The sequence below is a fragment of the Sus scrofa genome, chromosome 9 (assembly GCF_000003025.6).
Source record: "Sus scrofa isolate TJ Tabasco breed Duroc chromosome 9, Sscrofa11.1, whole genome shotgun sequence".
Taxonomy (NCBI): domain Eukaryota; kingdom Metazoa; phylum Chordata; class Mammalia; order Artiodactyla; family Suidae; genus Sus; species Sus scrofa.
Window position 1 is genome coordinate 105,423,429 of NC_010451.4, and position 22,839 is coordinate 105,446,267.

At 39.2% G+C, this 22,839-nt stretch overlaps 2 protein-coding genes across 5 annotated transcripts in view; one reads left to right on the forward strand and one right to left on the reverse strand.

The window, feature by feature from the left end:
- Nucleotides 1-6,770, forward strand: part of RINT1 (RAD50 interactor 1) — a 37,346-nt gene extending 30,576 nt beyond the window's left edge. For 2 of the 3 annotated variants that reach the window (XM_021063501.1, XM_021063502.1), the window contains 3 exons: nt 1,537-1,717; nt 1,791-1,909; nt 2,996-5,725. In XM_021063501.1, the coding sequence (XP_020919160.1) occupies nt 1,537-1,717; nt 1,791-1,909; nt 2,996-3,188 (493 nt within the window). In that variant the 3' untranslated portion in view covers nt 3,189-5,725. Of the gene's footprint in view, nt 1-1,536; nt 1,718-1,790; nt 1,910-2,995 lie in introns of all 3 variants that reach the window. The other variant, XM_003130254.4, reaches the window with a different exon arrangement.
- On the reverse strand, nt 980-22,239 carry LOC100517487 (EF-hand calcium-binding domain-containing protein 10). 2 transcript variants are annotated; one of them, XM_013979830.2, is made up of 5 exons: nt 22,059-22,239; nt 4,962-5,126; nt 4,766-4,853; nt 3,323-3,366; nt 980-2,147 (listed from the first exon to the last, which is right to left on the reverse strand). In XM_013979830.2, exons 1-4 carry the CDS (start codon nt 22,165-22,167, stop codon nt 3,330-3,332), a joined length of 399 nt encoding a protein of 132 aa, XP_013835284.1. In that variant the 5' UTR covers nt 22,168-22,239; the 3' UTR covers nt 980-2,147; nt 3,323-3,329. The 2 variants fall into 2 exon arrangements, with proteins under 2 accessions (XP_013835284.1, XP_003130303.1); XM_003130255.4 differs by lacking the exon at nt 980-2,147 and having other exon boundaries at nt 2,843-3,366.

Consider the following 22,839-nt stretch of genomic DNA (forward strand, 5'->3'; position numbering starts at 1 on the left):
ACCACAGCCATAGCAACTTGGGATCCAAGCTGCATCTGCAACCTACAGCACAGCTCGTGGCAACACCGGATCCTTAAGCCACTGAACGTGGCCAGGGATTAAATCTGTATCCTCGTGGATACTAGTCGGGTTCGTAACGCACTGAGCGACAACAGGAAATAAGTCAACTCTCAGATAACTCTAGTTTGATAAAAGATGACACATGGCAGAGTTCTCTGGTGGGTTACCTAGTTAAGGATTTAGCATTGTCACTGCTGTGGCGAGGGTTTAGTCCCTGCTCTGGGGAACTTGTACATAGCACAGGTGCAGACCCCCCAAAGAAGAAATAAGATGACAGGGAGTTCCCACTGTGGTACAGCAGGATTGGTGGCATCTCTGGAGTGCTGGGATACAGATTCAATCCCTAGCCTGGCACAGTGGGTTAAGGGTCCAGCCTTGCTTTAGTTGTGGCATAGGTGGAACTGTGCCTCGGATCTGATCCCTGGCCCAGGTACTTCATATGCTGTGGGGCGGCCAAAAAAGAAAAAGGAAATGACATATATAGTCAGATTTCCAAGGTGTCTAGGTAACACGGAGTTTGGCCTTTTGCAGTCCAAACTGTTTTTTTCCTTTTTGTTTTTTTTAAGGCCACACCTATAGCATATGGAAGTTCTGGGGCTAGGGTCAAATCATAGCTACAGCTGCCAGCCCATAGCAACACAGGATCTGAGCCGTGTCTGCGACCTGCACCACAGCTTGTGGCAACACCAGATCCTCTGAGGTAGGCCAGGGATTGAACCCACATCCTCTTGGATACTACTTGGATTCATTTCTGCTGCACTACAGTGGGAACTCCTTTTTATTCATTTATTTTTTATTAAAAAAATTTTTTTTCAGACATTCTTAATCAGAATAAACTGCTCGTAACTTAATCTTCAGGTATGTCTGTAAATACAGGGGGTGGGTGTAAGATATGAGGTTGAATGGCCTACCCTGTCACCCATTTTCAAAGCAAGGTACTTCCGAGTGCCTGTGCATGCTTGCACTATCCTTTAGTCCACTGTCACGATGCCCTGTGACGCCTGTTACCACTCTAGCCTGTGAGCCCCTTGAGAGCAAGCAGTGTCTGTCCCAGCACTGTCCTGACACAGAGCACTCGTTCCCAGTTTGAAAGTGTTTTTAGTCCCTGTTGTTTTGCTGAAAATAAGAGCATAAAATTAGCTGATATCTCAAATGTTAATGCATGTTGCATTTTAAGTGTTTTATATCAGTGAGTCCTATTGAAATTGGGGATTTAAAAAATTTATCATCCTTATTAAGTAAAAAGTATTTCATTAAGAACTAGTATACATATGAGAACTAGTGTAAACACAAGTACATTAACTTTCTAAGAGAGCTTTTAACGTTGGACTGTGCATTTTTTCTTATCCAAAATGCCACAGGACAGTGCACTTCCCCAAATTTAAAATGATTTGTAAAATCTTTAGAAATAGAGTGATGACAGATTTCATAATAAAAATTAATGTGCTTCAAGCAGCACTGTTCCTTTTTTTCTAGGTGGTTGTCCTTGCCGTCTCAGTCAGAGCAGGCGGTGATGTCCCTGTCCAGCTCGGCTTGCCCACTGCTGCTTACTCTACGAGACCGTTTACTTCAGTTGGAGCAGCAGCTTTGCTTCTCCTTATTTAAAATTTTCTGGCAGATGCTTGTAGAGAAGCTGGACATATACATCTACCAAGAAGTAAGTAAGAGCAGACTGTAATGGGGACTGTGGTGATAAAGGTGACTGCTATATGAATTGTTCCTTTTTTCAGATAATTCTTGCCAATCATTTCAATGAAGGAGGAGCGGCTCAGCTGCACTTTGACATGACTCGGAACCTTTTCCCTTTGTTTTCCCACTATTGCAAGAGACCAGAAAATTATTTTAAACAGTAAGCCTAATATTTAAAAATTAATTTTGATGTATCAAATTATTAGAGGAGGTTGATTCCTTTTTTTTTTTTAACACTTTAGGGTTCTAGCGATGTTAAATATATACAGCATCAATTAATAATTAAAAATGTGCATCTTGTGGTGCAGCAGGTTAAGGATCTGGCTTTGTCACTGCAGTGGTTCAGGTCGCTGCTTGTAGCTGGGTTCAGTTCTTGGCCCGGCAACTTCCATATGGTGCTGTCATGGCCAAAAAAAGAAAAAAAATGCATCATGTACCAATAATCTAAGCTGTGACCCATGGCCCCCAAAATGTTGGCCAGAACTGGATATAAATTGTATGTTGGGCTTTGTTTTCTAACATTTGGTTTAATGTTCCTATTTGCTTATTACTAAGAAATAAGTAGAAAATGAAAGTAGATGCAGTTCTGCCATATATGACAAATAGAAGAAATTTAAAATATGTTTAGTACTGAGTAATAGGCCAGGCCTGAATAAAATTTGTTTGCTTAAACATCTGATAAAATTTTGGCTAACTAAAAATATATTTAGGAAGTCTTAGGAGTATTTTTAGAAACTGTTGATGTAAATTTTAAATTATTTAGGAGGTTTTTGAGATTATGAAGTATTTCTTTTAAATATATAAAAAAGATTTTTTTAAATGATTTTTTTTGCTCATTTCAGTATCTATTTCTGCTTTTTCTGCTTTTTTGTTTTAATTTTATACTTTTCTGCTTTTATTTTATCCATTAATTTTCTCTTTTCCTATATCCTAATCCACCTAAAGTCTTATCCACATTTAATACGTTGTTAACATCAAGTATCATATTTTGGGAAGTAATGGATACATATTGAAGACAATGATCCTACTACCTAACAGTAATCTAATGAAACATAAATTCTATACAAATTACACATTAAAAGAGCCAAATAAATTAATCCATAAATAGTTTTTATAGAGGACATATGATCTAGTAGTGCAGGGAAACTGGTTTTTCAAAATGAAATTGTTACAGGATTATATGAATGATAAAGATAATGGAGATCTCATTTCCCTCCTTTTTTTTTTTTTTTTTTTTTTTAAACAGTGTAAAAGAAGCCTGTATTATTTTAAATTTGAATGTTGGTTCTGCTTTACTTCTGAGAGATGTCCTGCAGTCAACTTCAGGGCAGCCTCCTGCTGCAGCAGCATTAAATGAAGTTGGTATTTATAAACTGGCTCAACAAGATGTTGAGATTCTCCTTAATTTGAGAACAAACTGGCCTAACACTGGAAAATAAAGTGTCTTTATGTTTTGGGATTTTTTTCTGTTTGAACAAAGAGCAAGCCAGTTGGATTTCAAATTGTATGATCAAGTTCGGAATTGAGGAAACTGGACAACTGAAGAATGAATCATTTATCATCGTGGACTTACAATGTTATTAAAATGCTGACCATATTTCCAGAGTCCTCTTGTTCCTAAGAAAAGAAAAATTTCACAAGCCATGAAAACTGAAGAGTAATTCCATTTACAAATATAAATGATGACTATGTTTACTGAAGAAAATACAAGAGCAGAGATAATAAATTATAAATGACTTTTAATTTCCTATGCCAATTAAGGGAGACTATTGTAGGTAATCTAACATAGCAAATAGATTTTTTTTTTTTTGGTCTCTTTAGGGCTACACCTACAGCATATGGAGGTTCCCAGGCTAGGGGTTGAATCAGAGCTGTAGCTGCTGGCCTACGCCATAGCCACAGCAATGCCAGATGTGAGTGGTGTCTGTGACCTACACCACAGCTCATGGCAATGTCACATCCTTAACCCACTGAGTGAAGCCAGGGATCAAACCCACGTTCCCGTGGATACTAGTTGGGCTCTGTAACCACCGAGCCATGAAGGGAACTCCCACAAATACATTTTTTAAAAAAAATCACTTTAAAATGTATTTTTATAAATGAAGTTCCTAGATCTAGTATGGGAAATTCACTGTAATTTCCATAAGAAAACACATTATGAGATGGTAGCTGAAATAGGATTGCTCTCTTTTTCCACAAGTGTCTTGCCACATAGAATACTTCCTAGTTCTGTTCCATGTGACAGTAAGCAACTTGTGCTTTGTGGATGAAACATTTCAACTAGAGCACTGTGCTTCCATCTTTTCCTGTGTTGGGGATATAATTAAGCATTTTTTGTTGAATATTTCTGTAACTAATGATGAGATGACAATCTTAAACTTTCTTTTTTCTTCTAACTTTTCCTTGACCTTGGATTTATGTTAAAACTTTTAAACAAGTTGAGTTAGATAAGCTAGAGTCTTCTACAGCTGTCACATTTTATTCCAATAGGTTTTTTCCTGACTTAGCATTTAGTTAGTGCTTTTTTCCATTTAGTTAGTACTTTTCATGCTATAATACCTCAACTCCAAAATTGTCAGGCTGGTATGTAACCTACACTATTGATAAACTTTTACTTTGTGAGAAACCATTTGGAGGGAGTATTCTGAGGGAAATTTTATTCTATATTTTATACAGAGATTTTCCAACAACTAGTGTATTGAACTTAAAGCTTTTCTGGAGTTCTAACAGATTGGGGTTTCTTTTCCTCATTCTTCGAGAACTGCTGGGGTCTCCCCTAGAGAAAAGAACAAAGTTGCCCCTGGAGGCTCCTAACTCCAACATCCTCTCTGTCCCCCCGCCCCCCAGGCTTAGAGACTACTGTCAGCCCTCCCTGTCCTCGCTTTCTAGTCTGCTGAAAGTTTTAAGGGAATGAAATGTTTCTATCAAAAAGGTAGGAACCTCTGTTTTAAAAATGTACTAATTGTACTTCAAAATCATGCCATGTTATTTAAATATTAGTCACTGAAAAACTTACACTTCATGCCTGAATTTTTCAAAGGGTATTCCATGTCCATCATCTTTGAAAACTTCATCTGCAGTACACAGACCCAGGGTTTTTAGGGCTATAAGAATAAAAGGGAAGGAAAATTTACATAATGAGAATTAGTTTCAGCTAGAGAAAGTTATGGAATGACCATGAACTGTTAGCTCAATTTGTAGAAGATACTAACCTTCCTTATACTGTGTTAATGATATGGTGCCTCTATTTGAGGAGTCCAGCATCTCAAACATAGCCGCAATGTTAGAGTTATCCATAAAGAAAGGCAAAGCCACTCCTGCTATTTTGGCAATTCTCAGCCGTTCCAATATAGATATTAAATACTGTCTTGGTTTTTCTGTAAAAGAATAGTTCCAATTCTTTCCATTTGAAATTAAAATAGTCATGTAACAATTATTACTTATGTTTGAAGTACTGTACTAGGCACTGGGACTATATGCCTTGCATGGAGGAAAAGCAAGATATTGAACAATTATATACACGAGCACTCTACTCTGGATAATTGAATAAAAATGTCCAGAGACAAGACTCTGCTTTTGAAAAATCTCCTCAGGTGACTAATTTACAGGCAGAGTTAAAACCCCCCAAATAGAACAGATGTAGGAAAGAAGGCCGGCTAAAGGAAGTGGGGGGAAAGTAGATTTAAGAAAACAAATACTTAGATTAATATCTTCCTCCAGATAGGAAGCATAAATGTTCCTTTCTAACCTAAGGGCAGTTTTTTGGATAAGTAAGCTATCTTTCATCTAAACAATGTAAAAATGAAAAAATCAAGATCAATGCACTTTCCAGAAATAATTCAGGTTAGTTATAATAAGAGAAGCCACAACAAGTAAAAATGGTGTAGCTTAGGTGATAAATGCCACATCTGCTCCATCACTGTATTTCAAGCCTAGAACTTACACATACACACACGCTTAAAAACTAAGAATTTTTTTTTTTTGTTGTTGTTGTTGTTGTTGTTGTTGTTGTTGCTATTTCTTGGGCCGCTCCCGCGGCATATGGAGGTTCCCAGGCTAGGGGTTGAATCGGAGCTGTAGCCGCCGGCCTACGCCAGAGCCACAGCAACTCGGGATCCGAGCCGCGTCTGCAACCTACACCACAGCTCACGGCAACGCCGGATCGTTAACCCACTGAGCGAAGGCAGGGACTGAACCCGCAACCTCATGGTTCCTAGTCGGATTCGTTAACCACTGCGCCACGACGGGAACTCCGTAAAACTAAGAATTTTTAAAAATTTTCTGTGGATTTACAATGTTCTGTCAGTTTCTGCTGAACAACAAAGTGACCCAGTTATCATATATATTCCTTTTCTCATATTATCTTTCATCATGTTCCATCACAAGTGATTGGATATAGTTCCCTGTGCTATAGCAGGAAGTAATTTTTTTTTTTTTAAAGAATTTCATACATACACAAAAGAAGACAGGATTTCCGTTGTAGCTCAGCGGTTATGAACCTGACTAGTATCCTTGAGGATGCAGGTTCAGTCTTTGGCCCTGCTCAGTGTGGGTTAAGGATTTGGTGTTGCTGTGAGCTGTGGTGTAAATCAAAGATGCGGCTTGGATTTGGCATTGCTGTGGCTGTGGCTCCAATTTGACCCCTAACCTGGGAACTTCATATGCCATGGGTGTGGCCCTGAAAAGCAAAAATAAATAAATAAAACTTTAATAGAAAGCTATAAGATCTCTGTGTCTCCCTATATGTATAAGTGTGTATATGTGGTATATTTCTGCCTACAGATGGTACTGCCAAAATTAATTTGTAAAGAGCTCAATTGGCTTAAAGAAAAGCAAGAGCTTATTATAAATTAATTATTACTAAAACTCTCAAAAATACAGAAACAAACCTGAATGTTTTTCAAGTTCACATAATCTAGGATAATCTCTGATAAATAAAAGCAATTGTTTAAGTTTGTTGGTTTAATAAAAATAAGCATGTTTTCAGAATTGTCAATATTAAATGTAATGCAAACACAGAACTTTTTTTATCTGGTTTTCCTAGTCAAATAAGCTCACGCTATTGCTGCTACAGAATTTTCCAACAAGAAAAATAACTTAAGATAATGGTTAGATGTTTAATGTCTAATCCAACCATAACTGTTAAAAGCAAGTGTTTTAAATAAGAATAACATAGAACTACCCTATGACCCAGCAATCCCACTCTTGGGCATGTATCCGGACAAAACTTGCCTTGAAAAAGACACATGCACCCATATATTCATTGCAGCACTATTCACAATAGCCAAGACATGTCTATTGACCATCGACAGATGATTGGATTAAGAATATGTGGTATATATGGGAGTTCCTATCGTGGCACAGTAGAAACGAATCCGATTAGGAACCATGAGGTTGTGGGTTCAATCCCTGGTCTTGCTCAGTAAGTTAAGGATTGGGCGTTGCTGTGAGCTGTGGTATAGGTTCAAGATGTGGCTCGGATTTGGTGTTGCTGTGGCTCTGGCGTAGGCTGGCAGCAACAGCTCCATATTAGACCCCTAGCCTGGGAACCTCCATATGCCGAAGGCGTGGCCCTGAAAAATACAAAAAAAAAAAAAAAAAAGAATATGTGGTACATATACACAATGGAACACTATTCAGCAATAAAAAACAAAATAATGCCATTTGCAGCAACATGGATGGAACTAGAGACTCATACTAAGTGAAGTAAGTCAGAGAAAGACAAATACCATATGATATCTCTTACATCTGGAATCTAATACACAACACAAATGAAACTTTCCACAGAAGAGAATATCATAGACATGAAGAACAGACTTGTGGTTGCCAAGGGGGAAGGGGAGCGAGTGGGAGGGACTGGGAATTTGGGGTTAATAGATGCAAACTATTGCTTTTGGAATGATGAGCAGTGAGATCCTGCTGTGTAGCCCTGGGAACTATGTCTAGTCACTTGTGATGGAGCATGATAATGTAAGAAAAAAGAATGTATATGTATGCGTAACTGGGTCACCTTGCTGTGCATTAGAAAATTGACAACACAGTAAACCAGCTATAATGGAAAAAATAAAAATCACTATAAAAATAAGTAAATAAAAGTTTATAAGTTAAACTAAAGAATAGATATTCACTGAGTATCTAGATCATTTGCAGAGAAGATTATGTACTGAGACACTGATTGCTAAACCTAAGTTTATCTATTTTTGACTTTTTTTTTTTTTGGCCTCGCCTGCAGCATGTGGAAATTCCTGAGCCAGGGACAGAACCCATGCCACAGCAGTGGCCCAAGCTGATGCAGTAACAATGCCGGATCCTTAACCTAATGTACCACATAGGACTCCTACTTTTGCTTTTTAGTTTTTACAGGAAACAAAAGATATTTGGGTCTATTAATATGTCTTTTGCCATAGTAAAAACTGCACTGTAAAAAGTGTAAGTTTTGATGATAAATGTATCTACAGATTTGTTAATCTATTACAGGATGCTAGGATATGATAGTTCACAAATGCCTGCTTCCTAGTTTTCACTGGAAAAAAAATCACAGGTAATATTTATAATTGATATGTAAAAATAAACCTACTAGAAATAATAAGAGTGAGAGAAAACAACTGTATATTAAAAGTAGGTCAAGAGAATGTGTAAGGAAGGGTATGAAGGACAGGGGTTTCTTTTTTGGGGGTGGGAGATAAGGGAAAAAAATAATTTTGTCCTACCATAAAAGGCACATTCCAGAATAAGAAAGAAAGAAGACAGGACAAGGCCTAAATGGACATGAAAAGTTGTAGAAGGTTTGTGGAAAAGGAATTTTATGTATTGTCAAGCTAAGATAGGAATGGATTTAAGTTAAAAAGGGGAGTTTTACAATAAGGTACCACCTCACGGTGATCAGAATGGCCATCTTTTTTTGGAGGGGGCACACACGTGGCACATGGAAGAGTTCCCAGACCAGGATTGAATCTAAGCTGCAGCTTCAAACTATGCCACAGCTGCGGCAACACCAGATCCTTAACTCACTGTGTCAGGCCAAGGATCTAACTTACATTGCCACAGAGTCAATGCTGGATCCTTAACCCACTGCACCACAGTGGGAACTCCCAGAAAAGCCATCTTTAAAACGTCTACAACTAATAAATGGAAGAGAGGGTAAGGCGAAAAGGGAGCCCTCCCACACTGTTGGTGGGGATGTAAACTGGTGCAGCCATTATGGAGAAGATTAGGAGGTTCCTCAGAAAACTAAAAATAGAATTACCATATGATCCAGCAATCCCACTCCTGGGCATATGTCCAGACAAAACTATAATTCAAAAAAATACATTCACCCCTGTGGTTACAGCAGCACTATTTACAGTACCCAAGACATGGAAACAACCTAAGTGTTGTTGACAGAGGAATGGATAAAAAAGAGGTACATATGCACAATGGAATACTACTCAGCCGTAAAAGAGAATAAAGTAATGCCATTTGCAGCAACATGGTTGGATCCAGAGATTCTTATACTAACCAAAGTAAATTAGAAAGAGAAAAGCAGGACTGAGGGGGAAGGATCAAGACGGCGGAGGAGTAAGATGTGATACTCACCTTCTCCCACAAACACATCAAAAAAAAACTCCATGTAGAATGATTAGCACAGAACATCTACTGAACACTGGCAGAAGAACGTGAACCTCCATAAAGGGCAAGAAACCCTCCACATAACTGGGTAGAACAACAGGAAAGAGAGAGGGAGTGAAAAAGAATCAGGACAGGACGAGCACTCCTGAGAGGCAGCTGTGAAAGAGGAAAGGAACCCACACCCCGGGAAGCGACCTAACCAATGGGGAGAACAGCCGAGATGGAGGGATGTCACCGTCTCAGAGAAAAGCCCAGCAGCTGGACTGAGGAGGGCAAAGTAGAGTGACAGCCACACAGACCACTGGTACCACTGCCCCTGGACACCATAGCCTGACACACTTGGGCAGAGGCTGAGCACCGAGACTCAGGCTCTGGAGGTCAGTTCTGGGGAAAGGACCAGGGTTGGGTGTGACGACAGCCTGAGGGGCTAGAACGTGGTGCGCCATAGGCTGGGGAATAGAACGACCCAGCCAAGGGAACCCTGGAGGAGGTCTGGGCCCGAAGAAGCAAGGCCCATTGTTTGGGAGGGTGAGAGGAGGAGGGGCAGACTGCCATAGGAATATGTGCATGGCCCCTCAGAAGGCAGGGTGCCTCTGGCACAGACTATGGGTGGCAAGATGCCACTTTCTCCTGCCATGGGTGACCAGGGACCTCTTGTGCAGGCTATGGGTGGCTGGGCACCTCTTATATGACCTAAAGGAAGTGGTGGGATAAACACAGCACAGCCTCTTTAAAGATCTACAGGTGGCAGGGACAAACCACAGCAGTCATCTCAGACACACAAGAGTGCCCTGCCACGACTAGGGGTCTGTGAACAGCTACCACCTGTGGCATCAGTCACCTCAGAGAATGGCACACAGGAGGGCACTGCAACTGAGCACCCCCTGTTGTTGCTCTCACTTGCCTGGAAACACGTGCTGCCACTGCCAAATGCTCCAGGCACTGCCTACACATGCCTGATCACTGTCACTTCCCAGTGCCCTGCAACTAGGAGCAGCCTGTGCCACCTTCCCAGGGGTCCTTGCCAGTGTCAAGGGCCCAGCAAGCAGGCACTGGCTACTAGCTCTGACCATTGCTTCCATTCCCTAGAAGCATGAGCAGCACCCTAAAAATAAGCAGTAAGCCCTCAAAAAATGCTCAGGGGCTCTCTTGCATATAAACAGCCCTCCAACTACAGGAGTTGTTTTCCCTAAACTCACAGAATAAGAAAAATATAAGCAAAATGAAGCACAGGAACTATTCCCAGGTAAAAGAACATGAGAATTCAACTGAAGGAGCAAATAATGAAACAGACCTCTGCAGACTAACAGACATCGAGTTCAAAAAGGAGATAGTGAAAATAATGAAGGAATCAAGAGCAAATATAAAGTAATTAAGAATGGATATGAAAAGTAACACAGATTAATTTCTTTAGCAATGAACTTGAAAATACAAGGAGGAGCCAAGAAAAATTAGAAAATTCTTTTACAGGAGTTTCCATTGTGGTACAGCAGAAGCAAATCTGACTAGGAACCATGAGGTTGTGGGTTCAATCCCTGGCCTCGCTCAGTGAGTTAAGGATCCAGCATTGCTGTGAGCTGTGGTGTAGGTCAAAGGTGCAGCTTGGATTGGGCACTGCTGTGGCTGTGGCTGTAGCTCCGATTCAACCCCTAGCCTGGGAACTTCCATATGCTGTGGGTGTGGTCATAAAATGCAAAAAAAAATTAAGAAAAAGAAAAAAAAATTATTTTACAGAGATGCAGGCTGAGTTAAAGGCATTAAAGAGCAGAATGAATAATGCAGAGGAACAAACTAGTGACTTGGAAGATAAAATAATGGAGATCACCCAATCAGGACAGCAGACAGAAAACCAAATGAAAAAACATGAAAGCAATATAAGAGATCTATGGGACAATATAAAGTGGGCCAATGTATGCATAGTAGGGATTCCAGAAGAAGAAAAAGGGTATTAAAAATACATTTGAAGAAATTATGGCTGAAAACTTTGCAAATCTAAAGGAAACAGATATGAAGATACAGGAAGAACAGATGGCCCCAAATGAGTTGAACCCAAATAGGCCCAAACCAAGACATTATAATAAAAATGACAAAAATTAAAGAGAGGATTCTAAAGACAACAAGAGAAAAAGAGTTAATTATAAGGAAACCCCCATAGGCTATCAGCTGATTTCCCTATAGAAATACTGAAGGCCAGAAGAGAGTGACAAGATATATTCAAAGTTCTAAAAGGGAAAAATTTGGAGTTCCCGTCGTGGCTCAGTGGTTACCGAATCCGACTAGGAACCATAAGTTGCAGGTTCGATCCCTGGCCTTGCTCAGTGGGTGAAGGATCCGGCGTTGCCGTGAGCTCTGGTGTAGGTTGCAGACGTGGCTCAGATCTGGCATTGCTGTGGCTCTGGTGTAGGGCAGCAGCTACAGCTCAAATTGGACCCCTAGCCTGGGAACCTCCATATGCCACAGGAGTGGCCCTAAAAAAGACAAAAAGATAAATAAATAAATAAATAAAAGGGAAAAATTTGCAGTGTAGAATAGTCTAACCAGCAAGAAATTCATTTAAAAGAGAAAGGAAAATAAATAATTCCTCCAAAAAACAAAAACTTAAAGATTACAAGCAAAAACTAAAAAAGCACAGCAATACTAAACCCATTCTAAAAGAAATACTCTCAATAAAAAAGAAGTAAGAAGAAATAGGATGGAGGAAATCACAATTGGAAAGTAATCACTTAAATAAGCCAGTATACAGATCTGAAAGAAAAAAAAAAAAAAACCTATTGTAAAAGCAATGATAAACACAAGGAACAGCAAAGGGACAAACATGAAGATTAAAAAAAAGGACTTCAAAATCATAAAGTGTGGGGGAGGAAAGTAAGTAAATCTAGAAAATCTAGACTCTTTTTTCCTTTTTCTTTTTTTTAGAATGTGTTTCAGCCTATATGACTATGAGGCTGAAGTAAGCAGAAGTAGGAAGGGGTTAACATATTTGAAAAACAGGGCAACCACAAATCAAAACCAAACATTACATTCACAAAAACTAAAAAGAACACAAGCATAAAATAAAAAGAAATCATCCAACCAAAAAAAGAAAGGAACAAAGGAGAAACACAAAATCCACTGGAAAACAAGTTTTAAAATGGCGATAAATACATTTTTATCAATAATTACCTTAAATATCAATGGACTGAATGCTCTAACCAAATGACATACAGTGGCAAAAACAAGAGCATACAACATACTGTCTACAAGAGACTCACCTGGAGTCCCCACTGCGGTGCAGTGAAAACAAATCCAACTAGGAACCATGAGGTTGCGGGTTCAATCCCTGGCCTCCCTCAGCGGGTTAAGGATCTGGTCTTGTCACGAGCTGTGGTGTAGGTCGAAGACGCGGCTCAGATCCTGCGTTGCTGTGGCTCTGGTGTAGGCCAGCAGCTGTAGCTCTGATTTGACCCTTAGCCTGGGAACCTCCATATACTGTGGGTGCCCTAAAAAGCACCCCCCACCAAAAAAAACAAAAAAACAAAAAAAAACCAGGGAGACTCACCTTAGGGCAAAGGACACATACAAATTGAAAGTGAGGGAATGGAAAAAGATATTACATGTGAATGCAAGTGACAGGAAAGCAGAAGTTGCAATACTCCTATCAGATAAAATAGACTTTAAAATGAAGACCATAAAGAAAGACAAGGACACTATTTAATGATAAAAGGATCCATTTAAGAAGTGGATATTACTCTTATAAATATACATGCCCCTAATATAGGAGCACCCAGATATATAAAATAAACACTAACAGATATAAAAGGAGAAATTGATGGGAATACAATAATAGTAGGAGACTTCAATAACCAACTCATATCAATGGACAGATCTTTTAGACAGACTAAGGCAACAGAGATCCTAAATGACATAATAGAAATGTTAGACTTAATTGACATTTTCAGGACATTAATCCAAAAAAATCAGAATTTACACTCTTTTCAAGTGCACATGGAACATTCTCAACGATTGACCACGTACTGGAGCACAAAACTAACCTAAACAAATATGAGTACAGAAATTATTTCAATGATCTTCTCTGACCACAATGGCATGAAACTAGAAATCAACCACAGGAAAAGAAATGAGAAAAAAACTAACTACATGGAGACTAAACAACATGCTACTAATAAACCAATGGGTCAATGAGGAAATCAAGAAGGAAATTAAAAAATATCTCAAGGCAAATTATAATGAAAAAAAAATCCCAGAATAACAGCTAAGTGATCAGAGATTACTAACCTCTATGAAAAAAGACTTTAGACTAATGATAGTAAAGATGATTCAAGATCTTGGAAATAAACTGAAGGTGAGGAATGATCAATTACAAGAAACATTAAGCAATGAAATACAAGATTGAAAGATTAATCAAGCAGAGATATAAAATGCAATACCTGAAATAAAAAATTCTCTAGGAGCAACCAACCAACAGAATACAGGAAGCATAAGAACAGAGAGGTGGAAGAAAGAGTAGTGGAAATCACTGACATGGAACAGGAAAGAGAAAAAAGATTGAAAAGTAATTAAGACAGTCTAAGAGAACTCTGGGACACCATTAAATGCACCAACATCCCTGTCATAGGGGTGCCAGAAGTGGAGAGAGAAGAAGGACCACAGAAAAATATTTGAAGAGATCACAATAGCCAAAAACTTCCATAATCATTCACTCAAATCCAGGAAGCACAATGACTACCATATAAAATTAACCCAAGGAGGAACATCCTGAGACACATATTAATCAAACGGACCAAAATTAAAGACAAAGAGAAAATACTGAAAGCAACTAGGGAAAAGAAACAAATAACATACAAGGGAACCCTGATGATAAGGTCATGAGCTGATTTTCCAGCAGAAATTCTGCAGGCCAGAAGGGAGTGGCACAAAATACTTAACATGGTGAAAGGAAAAAAGCTCCAAACAAGATTACTTTACCCAGTAGAGCTCTCATTCAGATTTGAAGGAGAAATCAAAAGCTTTACAGACAAGCAAATGCTAAGAGAATTCAGCATCATTAAATCAGCTTTACAACAAATACTAAAGGAATTTCTCCGGGCAACTTCCAGTTTGTTTCCACAACTGGAAACAAAAATATTGCAAATGACAGGGCTCACCAGTAAAGCCCTACATATAGTAAAGATGAGAAATTATCCATACACAAATATACTACCAAAAACCAGGAACTGTGAGAAGAGGAGGTTACAAATGCAGGATACTGGAGATGTATTTACAATTAAGAGACCAACAACTTAAAACAATCTTGTGTATATATATATATATAGACTTGTATCAAAACTTCATAACTGCAAGCCAAAAATCTACAGTAGATCCACACACAAATAAGAAAAAGCAATCCAGACAGGACACTAAAGATAGTCATCAAACCACAAAAGAGAACAAGAGAGAAGAAAGGAAGAAAAAAAGACAACAAAAACAAATCAAAAACAATTAATACAATGGCAGTAAGAATATACATATCAACAATTACCTTAGATGTAGATGGACTAAACGCCCCAACCAAAAGACATAGACTGGCTGAATGGATACAAAAACAAAACTATATATATGCTGTCTTCAAGAGACCCACTTCACTTCTAGGGACACATACAAACTGAAAGTGAGAGGATGGAAGAAAATATTCCATGCAAATGAAAATCAAAAGAAAGCTGGAGTAGCAATACTCATATCAGACTAAATAAATAATAATGAAATGAAAATAAATAATATAAAAGACAAAGAAGGACATTACATAATTATCAAAAGGATCAATCCAAGAAGAAGATATAACAACTGTGTATACACACACACACCCCCCCCAGCAAAGGATCACCTCAATACATAAGGCAACTGCTAACAACCTTAAAAGGAGAAATTGACAATAGCATAATAATAGTGGGGGACTTTAACACCCCACTTAGAGCAATGGACAGATCATCCAGAAAGAAAATCAACAAGGAAACCCAGGCCTTAAATGATGCATTAGACCAGATGGGCTTAATAGATATTTACAGAACATTCCATCCAAAAAGCAGCAGAATACAGAGTTCCCATTGTGGCTCAGTGGAAATGAATGTGACTGGCATCCATGAGGACACAGGTTCGATCCCTAGCCTCACTCAGTGGGTTAAGGATCTGGCATTGCTGTGAGCTGTGGTGTAGGTCTCAGAGGTGGCTCAGATCTGGTGTTGCTGTGGCTGTGGCATAGGCCAGCTGGTATAGCTCTGATTTGACCCCTAGCCTGGGAAGCTCCATGTACCACAGGTGTGGCCCTAAAAAGACCAAAAAAAAAAAAAAAAAGCAGGACTACACATTCTTCTCAAGTGCACATGGAACATTCTCTAGGATAGATCACATTCTGGGCTACATATCGAGCCTTGGTAAATTTAAGAAAATTGAAATCATATCAAGCATCTTTTCTGACCACAATACTATACAACTAGAAATCAACAGGAAGGAAAAAACTGCAAAAAGCACCAACACATGGCAACTAAACAACATGCTACTAAACAACCAATGGATCACTCAAGAAATCACAGAGGAAATTAAAAAATACCTAGAAGCTAATGACAATAAAGACACGATAATCCAAAACCTATGGGATGCAGCAAAGAAATTTATATCAATATAAGGAAATCAGAGCATTAAAGGCATTAAAGAGCAGAATGAATAATGCAGAGGAACAAACTAGTGACTTGGAAGATAAAATAATGGAGATCACCCAAACAGGACAGCAATATAAGCCTACCTCAGGAAACAAGAAAAGTCTCACACAACCTAACTTTACACCTAAAACTAGACAGAGAAGAACAGACAAAACCCAAAGTTAGCAGAAGGAAAGGAATCACAAAAATCAGAGGAGAAATAAATGAAAACAAATGAAGAAAACCATAGAAAAGATCAATGAAGCAAAAAGCTGGTTCTTTGAAAAGATCAACAAAATTGATAAACACCTTAGCCATACTCAGCAAGAAAAAAAGAGAGAGGACTCAAATCCATAAAATTAGAAATTAAAAAGGAGAAGTTACAATGGACATCACAGAAATACAAAGAATCATAAGAGACTACTATAAGCAAATATATGCCAATAAAATGGACAACTTAGAAGAAATGGACAAGTTCTTAGAAAAGTACAATCTTCCAAGACTAAACCAAGATTAAATAGAAAAGATGAACAAGCCAATCACAAGTACTGAAATTGAAACTGTGATTAAGAAACTTCCACCAGGAGTTCCGGTCGTGGTGCAGTGGTTAATGAATCCAACTAGGAACCATGAGGTTGAGGGTTAGATCCCTGGCCTCGCTCAGTGGGTTAAGGATCCGGCATTGCCATGAGCTGTGGTGTAGGTTGCAGACGCGGCTCAGATCCCGTGTTGCTGTGGCTCTGTCATAGGCTGGCAGCTACAGCTCCAAATAGACCCCTATCCTGGGAACCTCCATATGCTGCGAGTGCAGCCCTAGAAAAGATGAAAAGACAAAACAACAACAACAACAACAACAACAAAGAAAGCAAAAAAAAAAAATTTCCACCAAACAAAAGCCCAGGACCAGACTGCTTCACAGACAAATTCTATCAAACATTTAGAGAAGCGTTAACACCTGTCCTTCTGAAATAATTCCAAAAAATTGCAGAGGAAGAAACACTCCCAAATTCATTCTATGAGGCCACCATTGCCCTGATACCAAAACCAGACAAAGATACCACAAAAAAAGAAAATTACAGGCCAATATCAGTGATGAACAGAGATGCAAAAATCCTCAACAAAATCTAGCAAACCGAATCCAGCAATACATTAAAGGACCATACACTACGATCAAGTGGGATTTATCCCAAGGATACAAGGATTTTTCAGTATTGGCAAATCAATTGGTGTGATACACCACAAAACAAACTGAAGAATAAAAACCATTTGATTTTCTCAACAGATTCAGAAAAAGTTTTTGACAAAATCCAACACCCATTTCTGATTAAAAAAAAAAAAAAAAAAAAAAAACGAAAAACAAAAAACCCTCCAGAAAGTGGGTGTAGAGGGAATCTGCCTCAACATAATCAAGGCCATATATGACAAACCCACAACTAACATTATTCTCAATGGTGGAAAACTGAAAGCCCAATAAGATCAGGAACAAGATATGGATGTCTGCTCTCGTCACTACTATTCAACATAGTTCTGGAAGTCCCAGCCACAGCAGAGAAGAAAAATAAATAAAAGGAATCCAAATTGGAAAGGAATAAGTAAAACTATCACTGTTTGCAGATGACATGATTCTATACCTAGAAAATCCTCAAGATGCTAAGAGAAAACTGTTAGAGCTCATCAATGAATTTGATAAAGTTTCAGGATACAACATAAATATACAGAAATCAACTGCATTTCTATATACTACAATGAAAGATCAGAAAGAGAAATTAGGGAAATAATCCTATTTACCATTGCATCAAAAAGAATAAAATACCTAGGAATAAACCTAGCTAAAGAGATAAAATTCCTATACTCTGAAAACTGTAAGATACTGATGAAAGAAATCAAAGAGGACACAAACAGAAGGAAAGATATACCATGCTCTTGGATTGGAAGAACCAATATTGTCAAAATGATTATACCACCAAATGCAATCCCTATCAAATTACCAAGGATATTTTTCACTGAACTACAACAAAATACTTTAAAGTCTGTTTGGAAACACAAAAGAACTGGAATAGCCAAAGCCACCCTGAGAAAGAAATATGGAGCTGGAGGAATCAGGCACCCTGAGTTCAGACTATACTACAAAGATACAGTCATCAAAACAGTACAGTACTGGCACAAAACCAGAGATACAGATCAGTGGAAAAGAAAGCCCAGAATTAAACCAATGCACCTATGTCTAATCTATGCACCTACTACTAATCTGACAAAGAAGGCAAGAAAATACAATGGAGAAAAGACAGTCCCTTCAGCAAGTGGTGCTAGGAAAACTGGACAGCTACACATAAAAGAACAAAATTAGAACACTCCCTAATAACATATACAAAAATAAACTCAAAATGGATTAAAGACCTAAATATAAGCTAGATACTTAAAACTCTTAGAGGAAAATGTATATATAAATCATAGCAATATCTTCTCTGATCCACCTCCTAGAATGATGACAATAAAAAAAATAAACAAATGGGACCTAATTAAACTTAAAAGTTTTGACGCAGCAAAGGAAACCCTAAACAAAACAAAAAGACAACCCACAGAATGAGAGAAAATATTTGCAAATGAAGTGACTGACAAGGGATTAATCTCCAAAATATATAAACACTTCTTGCAGCACAATATCAAAAATGCAAACAACCCCATCAAAAAATGGGCAGAAGATCTAAACAGACAGTTATGCAAAGAAGACATACAGATGGCCAAAGAACACATGAAAAGATGTTTAACTTCACTAATTATTAGAAAAATGCAAATTAAAACTATGAGATACTACCTTACACCAGTCAGAATGGCCATCATCAAAAAGTCTACAAACAATAAACGCTGCAGAGGGTGTGGAAAAAAGGGAAGCCTCTAACACCGTTGGTGGGAATGTTAATTGGTGTAACCACTATGGAAAACAATATGGAGATTCTTTAAAAAACTAAAAATAGAATTACCATTTGATTTATCAATCCTGCTCCTGGGCACCTATCCAGAGAAAACCATATTAAAAAGACACATGTACCCCAATATTCATTGCAGCACTATACACAATAGCCAAAACATGGAAGCAACCTAAATGTCCATCGACAGAGGAGTGCATCAAGAAGATGTGGTACGAATACACAATGGAATATCACTCAGCCATAAAAAGGAAAGAAATAATGGCATTTGCAGCAGCATGGAGGGATCTAGAAATTATCATGCTAAGTGAAGTAAATCAGAAACAGAAAAACACATACTATATGATATCACTTATACATGGAATCTAAAATACGACGGAAATGAACTTATCTATGAACAGAAACAGACTCACAAAAATAGAGAACAGACTTGTGGTTGCCAAGGCAGAGGGGGAGCAGGGGAGGACTGGATTAGGACTGAGGGATTAATAGATGCAAACTATTATACATAGAATGGATAAACAACAAAGTCCTACTGTATAGTGCAGGGAACTATTTTCAATGTCCCGAATAAACCACAATGGAAAAGAAAAAAAAATTTAAATAGAAATTTCTCAGATGGCTGCTTCTAAACTCAGAAACTGAAATTATAATTTGCTCAAATTGTCTTTGTTTTTTTGTTGTTGTTGTTTCCACAGAAGTGCCTCTCCTTAAATTATCTGATTGCTCACACCATATGGAAGCCTCATTTAGGTGGAAACTCAGCTGCAACACTGACTCACAAAATAAAACAACCTCACATTCATCCTGTCCTGAGGAATCATGAGCATACATTGCTTTACATTGTACCTATGCAAATAACATAAAAAAAATAAAAACCTAATGGCACATAATCTGAAAAAAAAAATGTAGGTTGACTTAGAAAGGTAAAACTTAAAATTGCTGGTTATAGCCCATTTAAGTTATTTAACTGGTTAAATCTAGTCTCCTGGGAATCTCTCCTCTGGACAATTTTTCAATCCTTGGCTATTATTTTCCTTGGAATTATCATATTATCCTCTCTATCATGCTGTATAACTCCTGAGGGTTTTAAATGTCTGGCAGCAGGCATTCACATGCCAAATGGCATCCATTAGGATCTGACTCCTGGATGAAATCAACTTTAACCACATAAATGATGAAACCAATGACTACATGGCTCTCTTGCCTAAGGACTCAGCTAATGAAAATAGTGTATTCTGTTTGTGATTCTTTGGCCTGAAGAATCTCAATGGTGGTAACTGAGGATAACACGGTACAGGCTGGTCATACTCTAAGCTTGCTGAGAGAATGACCAAAAGTGCGGGGAATTGTTAAAATCAAAACCAAATGGAGATCAGCCTTGAAAAATTCCCTGAGCACACAAAAGCAGTTTAATTATACAAGCAAAGCTTAATTTAGCATACTTTCCAAGATTAACTTGACCTGGGTTATTTGTTGCTTATGTCTCTGGAAATCATAAACAGTTTCCCAAGGTTGATATGAAGTAACCACTAGCCAATTTCCTATTATTTAAGAAGACTCTAATGTTAAAACCAATTACTGTGAAGGATAAACAATCACTGCCTTCTCATCATGTAAGCTGCTTTATAACAATATACCCCTGAGCCTCATTCCTTATTTTGGTTTGAGTGCTCCTGGTTTGCAAACTGTCTTTTTGGCATGTGAACAATAAACTTTTACTAATTATTACTTTGGCGATTCACTGGTCTTCTGCTATTTCTGAAGTTTTGAAATACATATATATATATATCCACATCTATCAGCAAAAGACGATTTTTACCACCACAGTACCAAACCAAACACCAGCAAGAGATAGTAATTATTCACTTTTTCAAAAAGCAGGTTTTTAAAAATTAGTTTGATAGCAACCTTTCCCCAGTGCATTAAAAAATGTATTCCTTTGTACTTTTATTTTTTCATTTTGTTTTTATTTTTAATTGTTGCAGTTTTTACTGCTATATTGTTTTCAAACAAGTAGAGAGAACCGATCACATTTACACATCATGTTGGCTGGGTAATTTTGGCCAAATTGGAATGTTTGGTATTTACATTTCTTATACAGAGGCAAATAGGACAATTTTGTTATTTTGGGCCCTTCACACAAAGCTGGCAAATTACAATTCTGCATCCTGGGGAGAAGGACATCAAATTACTTTCACCTTAATCTAACTTTTAAATTTACAGATCACCCCCACATTATGAAGTGATTCAAACTTTGTGAGGGGATCAGATGCTTAAAAATGCCAGAAAAATCTGTCTCAAGAACACATTTTCTTTTACCCTATAAATTGCTTTTGTACCAGATTAAAAACTTTTTTTTTTTTTTTACTTTTTAGGGCCCTGCCTGGGGCATATGGAATTTCCCAGGCTAGAGGTCGAATGGGAGCCACAGCCATAGCAATGCAGGATTCAAGCCAGGTCTGCAACCGACGCAGCAGCTCATTAGCATGGCCCGATCCCTAACCCACTGAGCGAGGCCATAGATCGAATCCACAACCTCATAGATACTAAACTGGTCAGTAACCCGCTGAGCCAAAACGGGAACTTCCCAGATTAAAAACTCTTTGAGGGCAGGGGTAACATTGGAAACATCTGTTGCTTACCAGGCATGAGAGTGATTTATATATTATTCATTTAATCTCCCCCACGTTGCCATGTACTGTTATAATACCCATTTTCTAGAAGAGAAAGTCAGGTTTTTGCTTACGGTTTCACAATATTCAGGGGTGGATCCAGGAGCCAGGGTGCAGGACCCCACAGCCTCTCTTCCACCCGCCACAAGCCCTCCACCTGCGAGAGTCCCGCCACACCCGGCTAGTGGCAGGTACAAAGAGGCCATTCAGTAAGTCCTTCTTTAATTGAAGGCCAAGCATTAACCTGCAGCAGAAAGGCTCAAGTGGCCGAGAGGCAGGAGAGTGTGTGTTGGTGAAGAGGTGGGTGGGGGGTATCCCGGAGAGAAGCTGGACCACCGGGATGCGGGAGTGGAGGGATGGCTGCACCGGGAATTTCTGGGGACAGCTCGGTGTGCGACAGAAAGCCGAGGGATAGGCAAGACACTTACCCGGCCGGAAAAAGAGGAGGGCACTGGTGAGATAGTTTAGCAACTCCATAATCCGATGTTTCTCCAAATAATTCCTGGCCTCGAGCTCCCTGGGGCTGCGGGCCTCCATCTTTCCGCGTTGGGACGTTGCCGTGCGACCAGACCCCGTGGCGGACGTTCAGCACCGCCCCCTCCGCCCGGCACCGCCCCCTCCGCCCGGCACCGCCCCCTCCGCCCGGCACCGCCCCCTCCGCCCGGCACCGCCCCCTCCGCCCGGCGCGGTTACGTGATGCGCCCCCAAGTGGCTGCGACCTGGCGGTGGAGTCTTGCCCCTCACCGCGAATGGTACAGTCGGGAGGTGTGCGGTGGGGCGTACGCGGAGGGAGAGGGACGCCTGTGGTAGCCGCTTGTGGGCGCATGGCCGGATGCCCCGTCCCGGCTGAGCGCTGGGCAAGATGATCTTTTCTTGTTTCAGCTCAAGCTCCTACCTCAGTACTTGTCGAGCCAGTGAATGAGGCCTCATGTGGTAATAACACACGAGGATGGACTAAGAACAGAAGGAACTTGTGTAATTCCGGGGGTGTCCAGTGGAGAGTCCTAAGCAACATCTTTGGTGTGAGCAGCCTGCTGCACGGCGCTGGCAATAAGACGGGAAAGGAGCCCGTTTCCTCTACCTGATCTTCGTCATGAAGTGCCTGGATTCTGAACTCCTACATGCATTTGCTTTTTTTTTTTTTTTTTTTTTTTTTGCCTTTTCTAGGGCCGCTCCCGCGGCATATGGAGATTCCCAAGCTAGGAGTCT

What these genes read in the sequence shown, in the direction of transcription:
- LOC100517487 (XM_013979830.2), bottom strand. Translation starts at nt 22,167, where the DNA reads ATGGAGGCCCGCAGCCCCAGGGAGCTCGAGGCCAGGAATTATTTGGAG. An exon ending in CCTCCTCTTTTTCCGGCCGG is followed by an intron (nt 5,127 to 22,058) that starts GTAAGTGTCTTG and finishes ATTCTTTTACAG; the next exon opens with AAAAACCAAGACAGTATTTA. An exon ending in GAAAAATTCAGGCATGAAGT is followed by an intron (nt 3,367 to 4,765) that starts GTAAGTTTTTCA and finishes TTCTTTTCTTAG; the next exon opens with GAACAAGAGGACTCTGGAAA.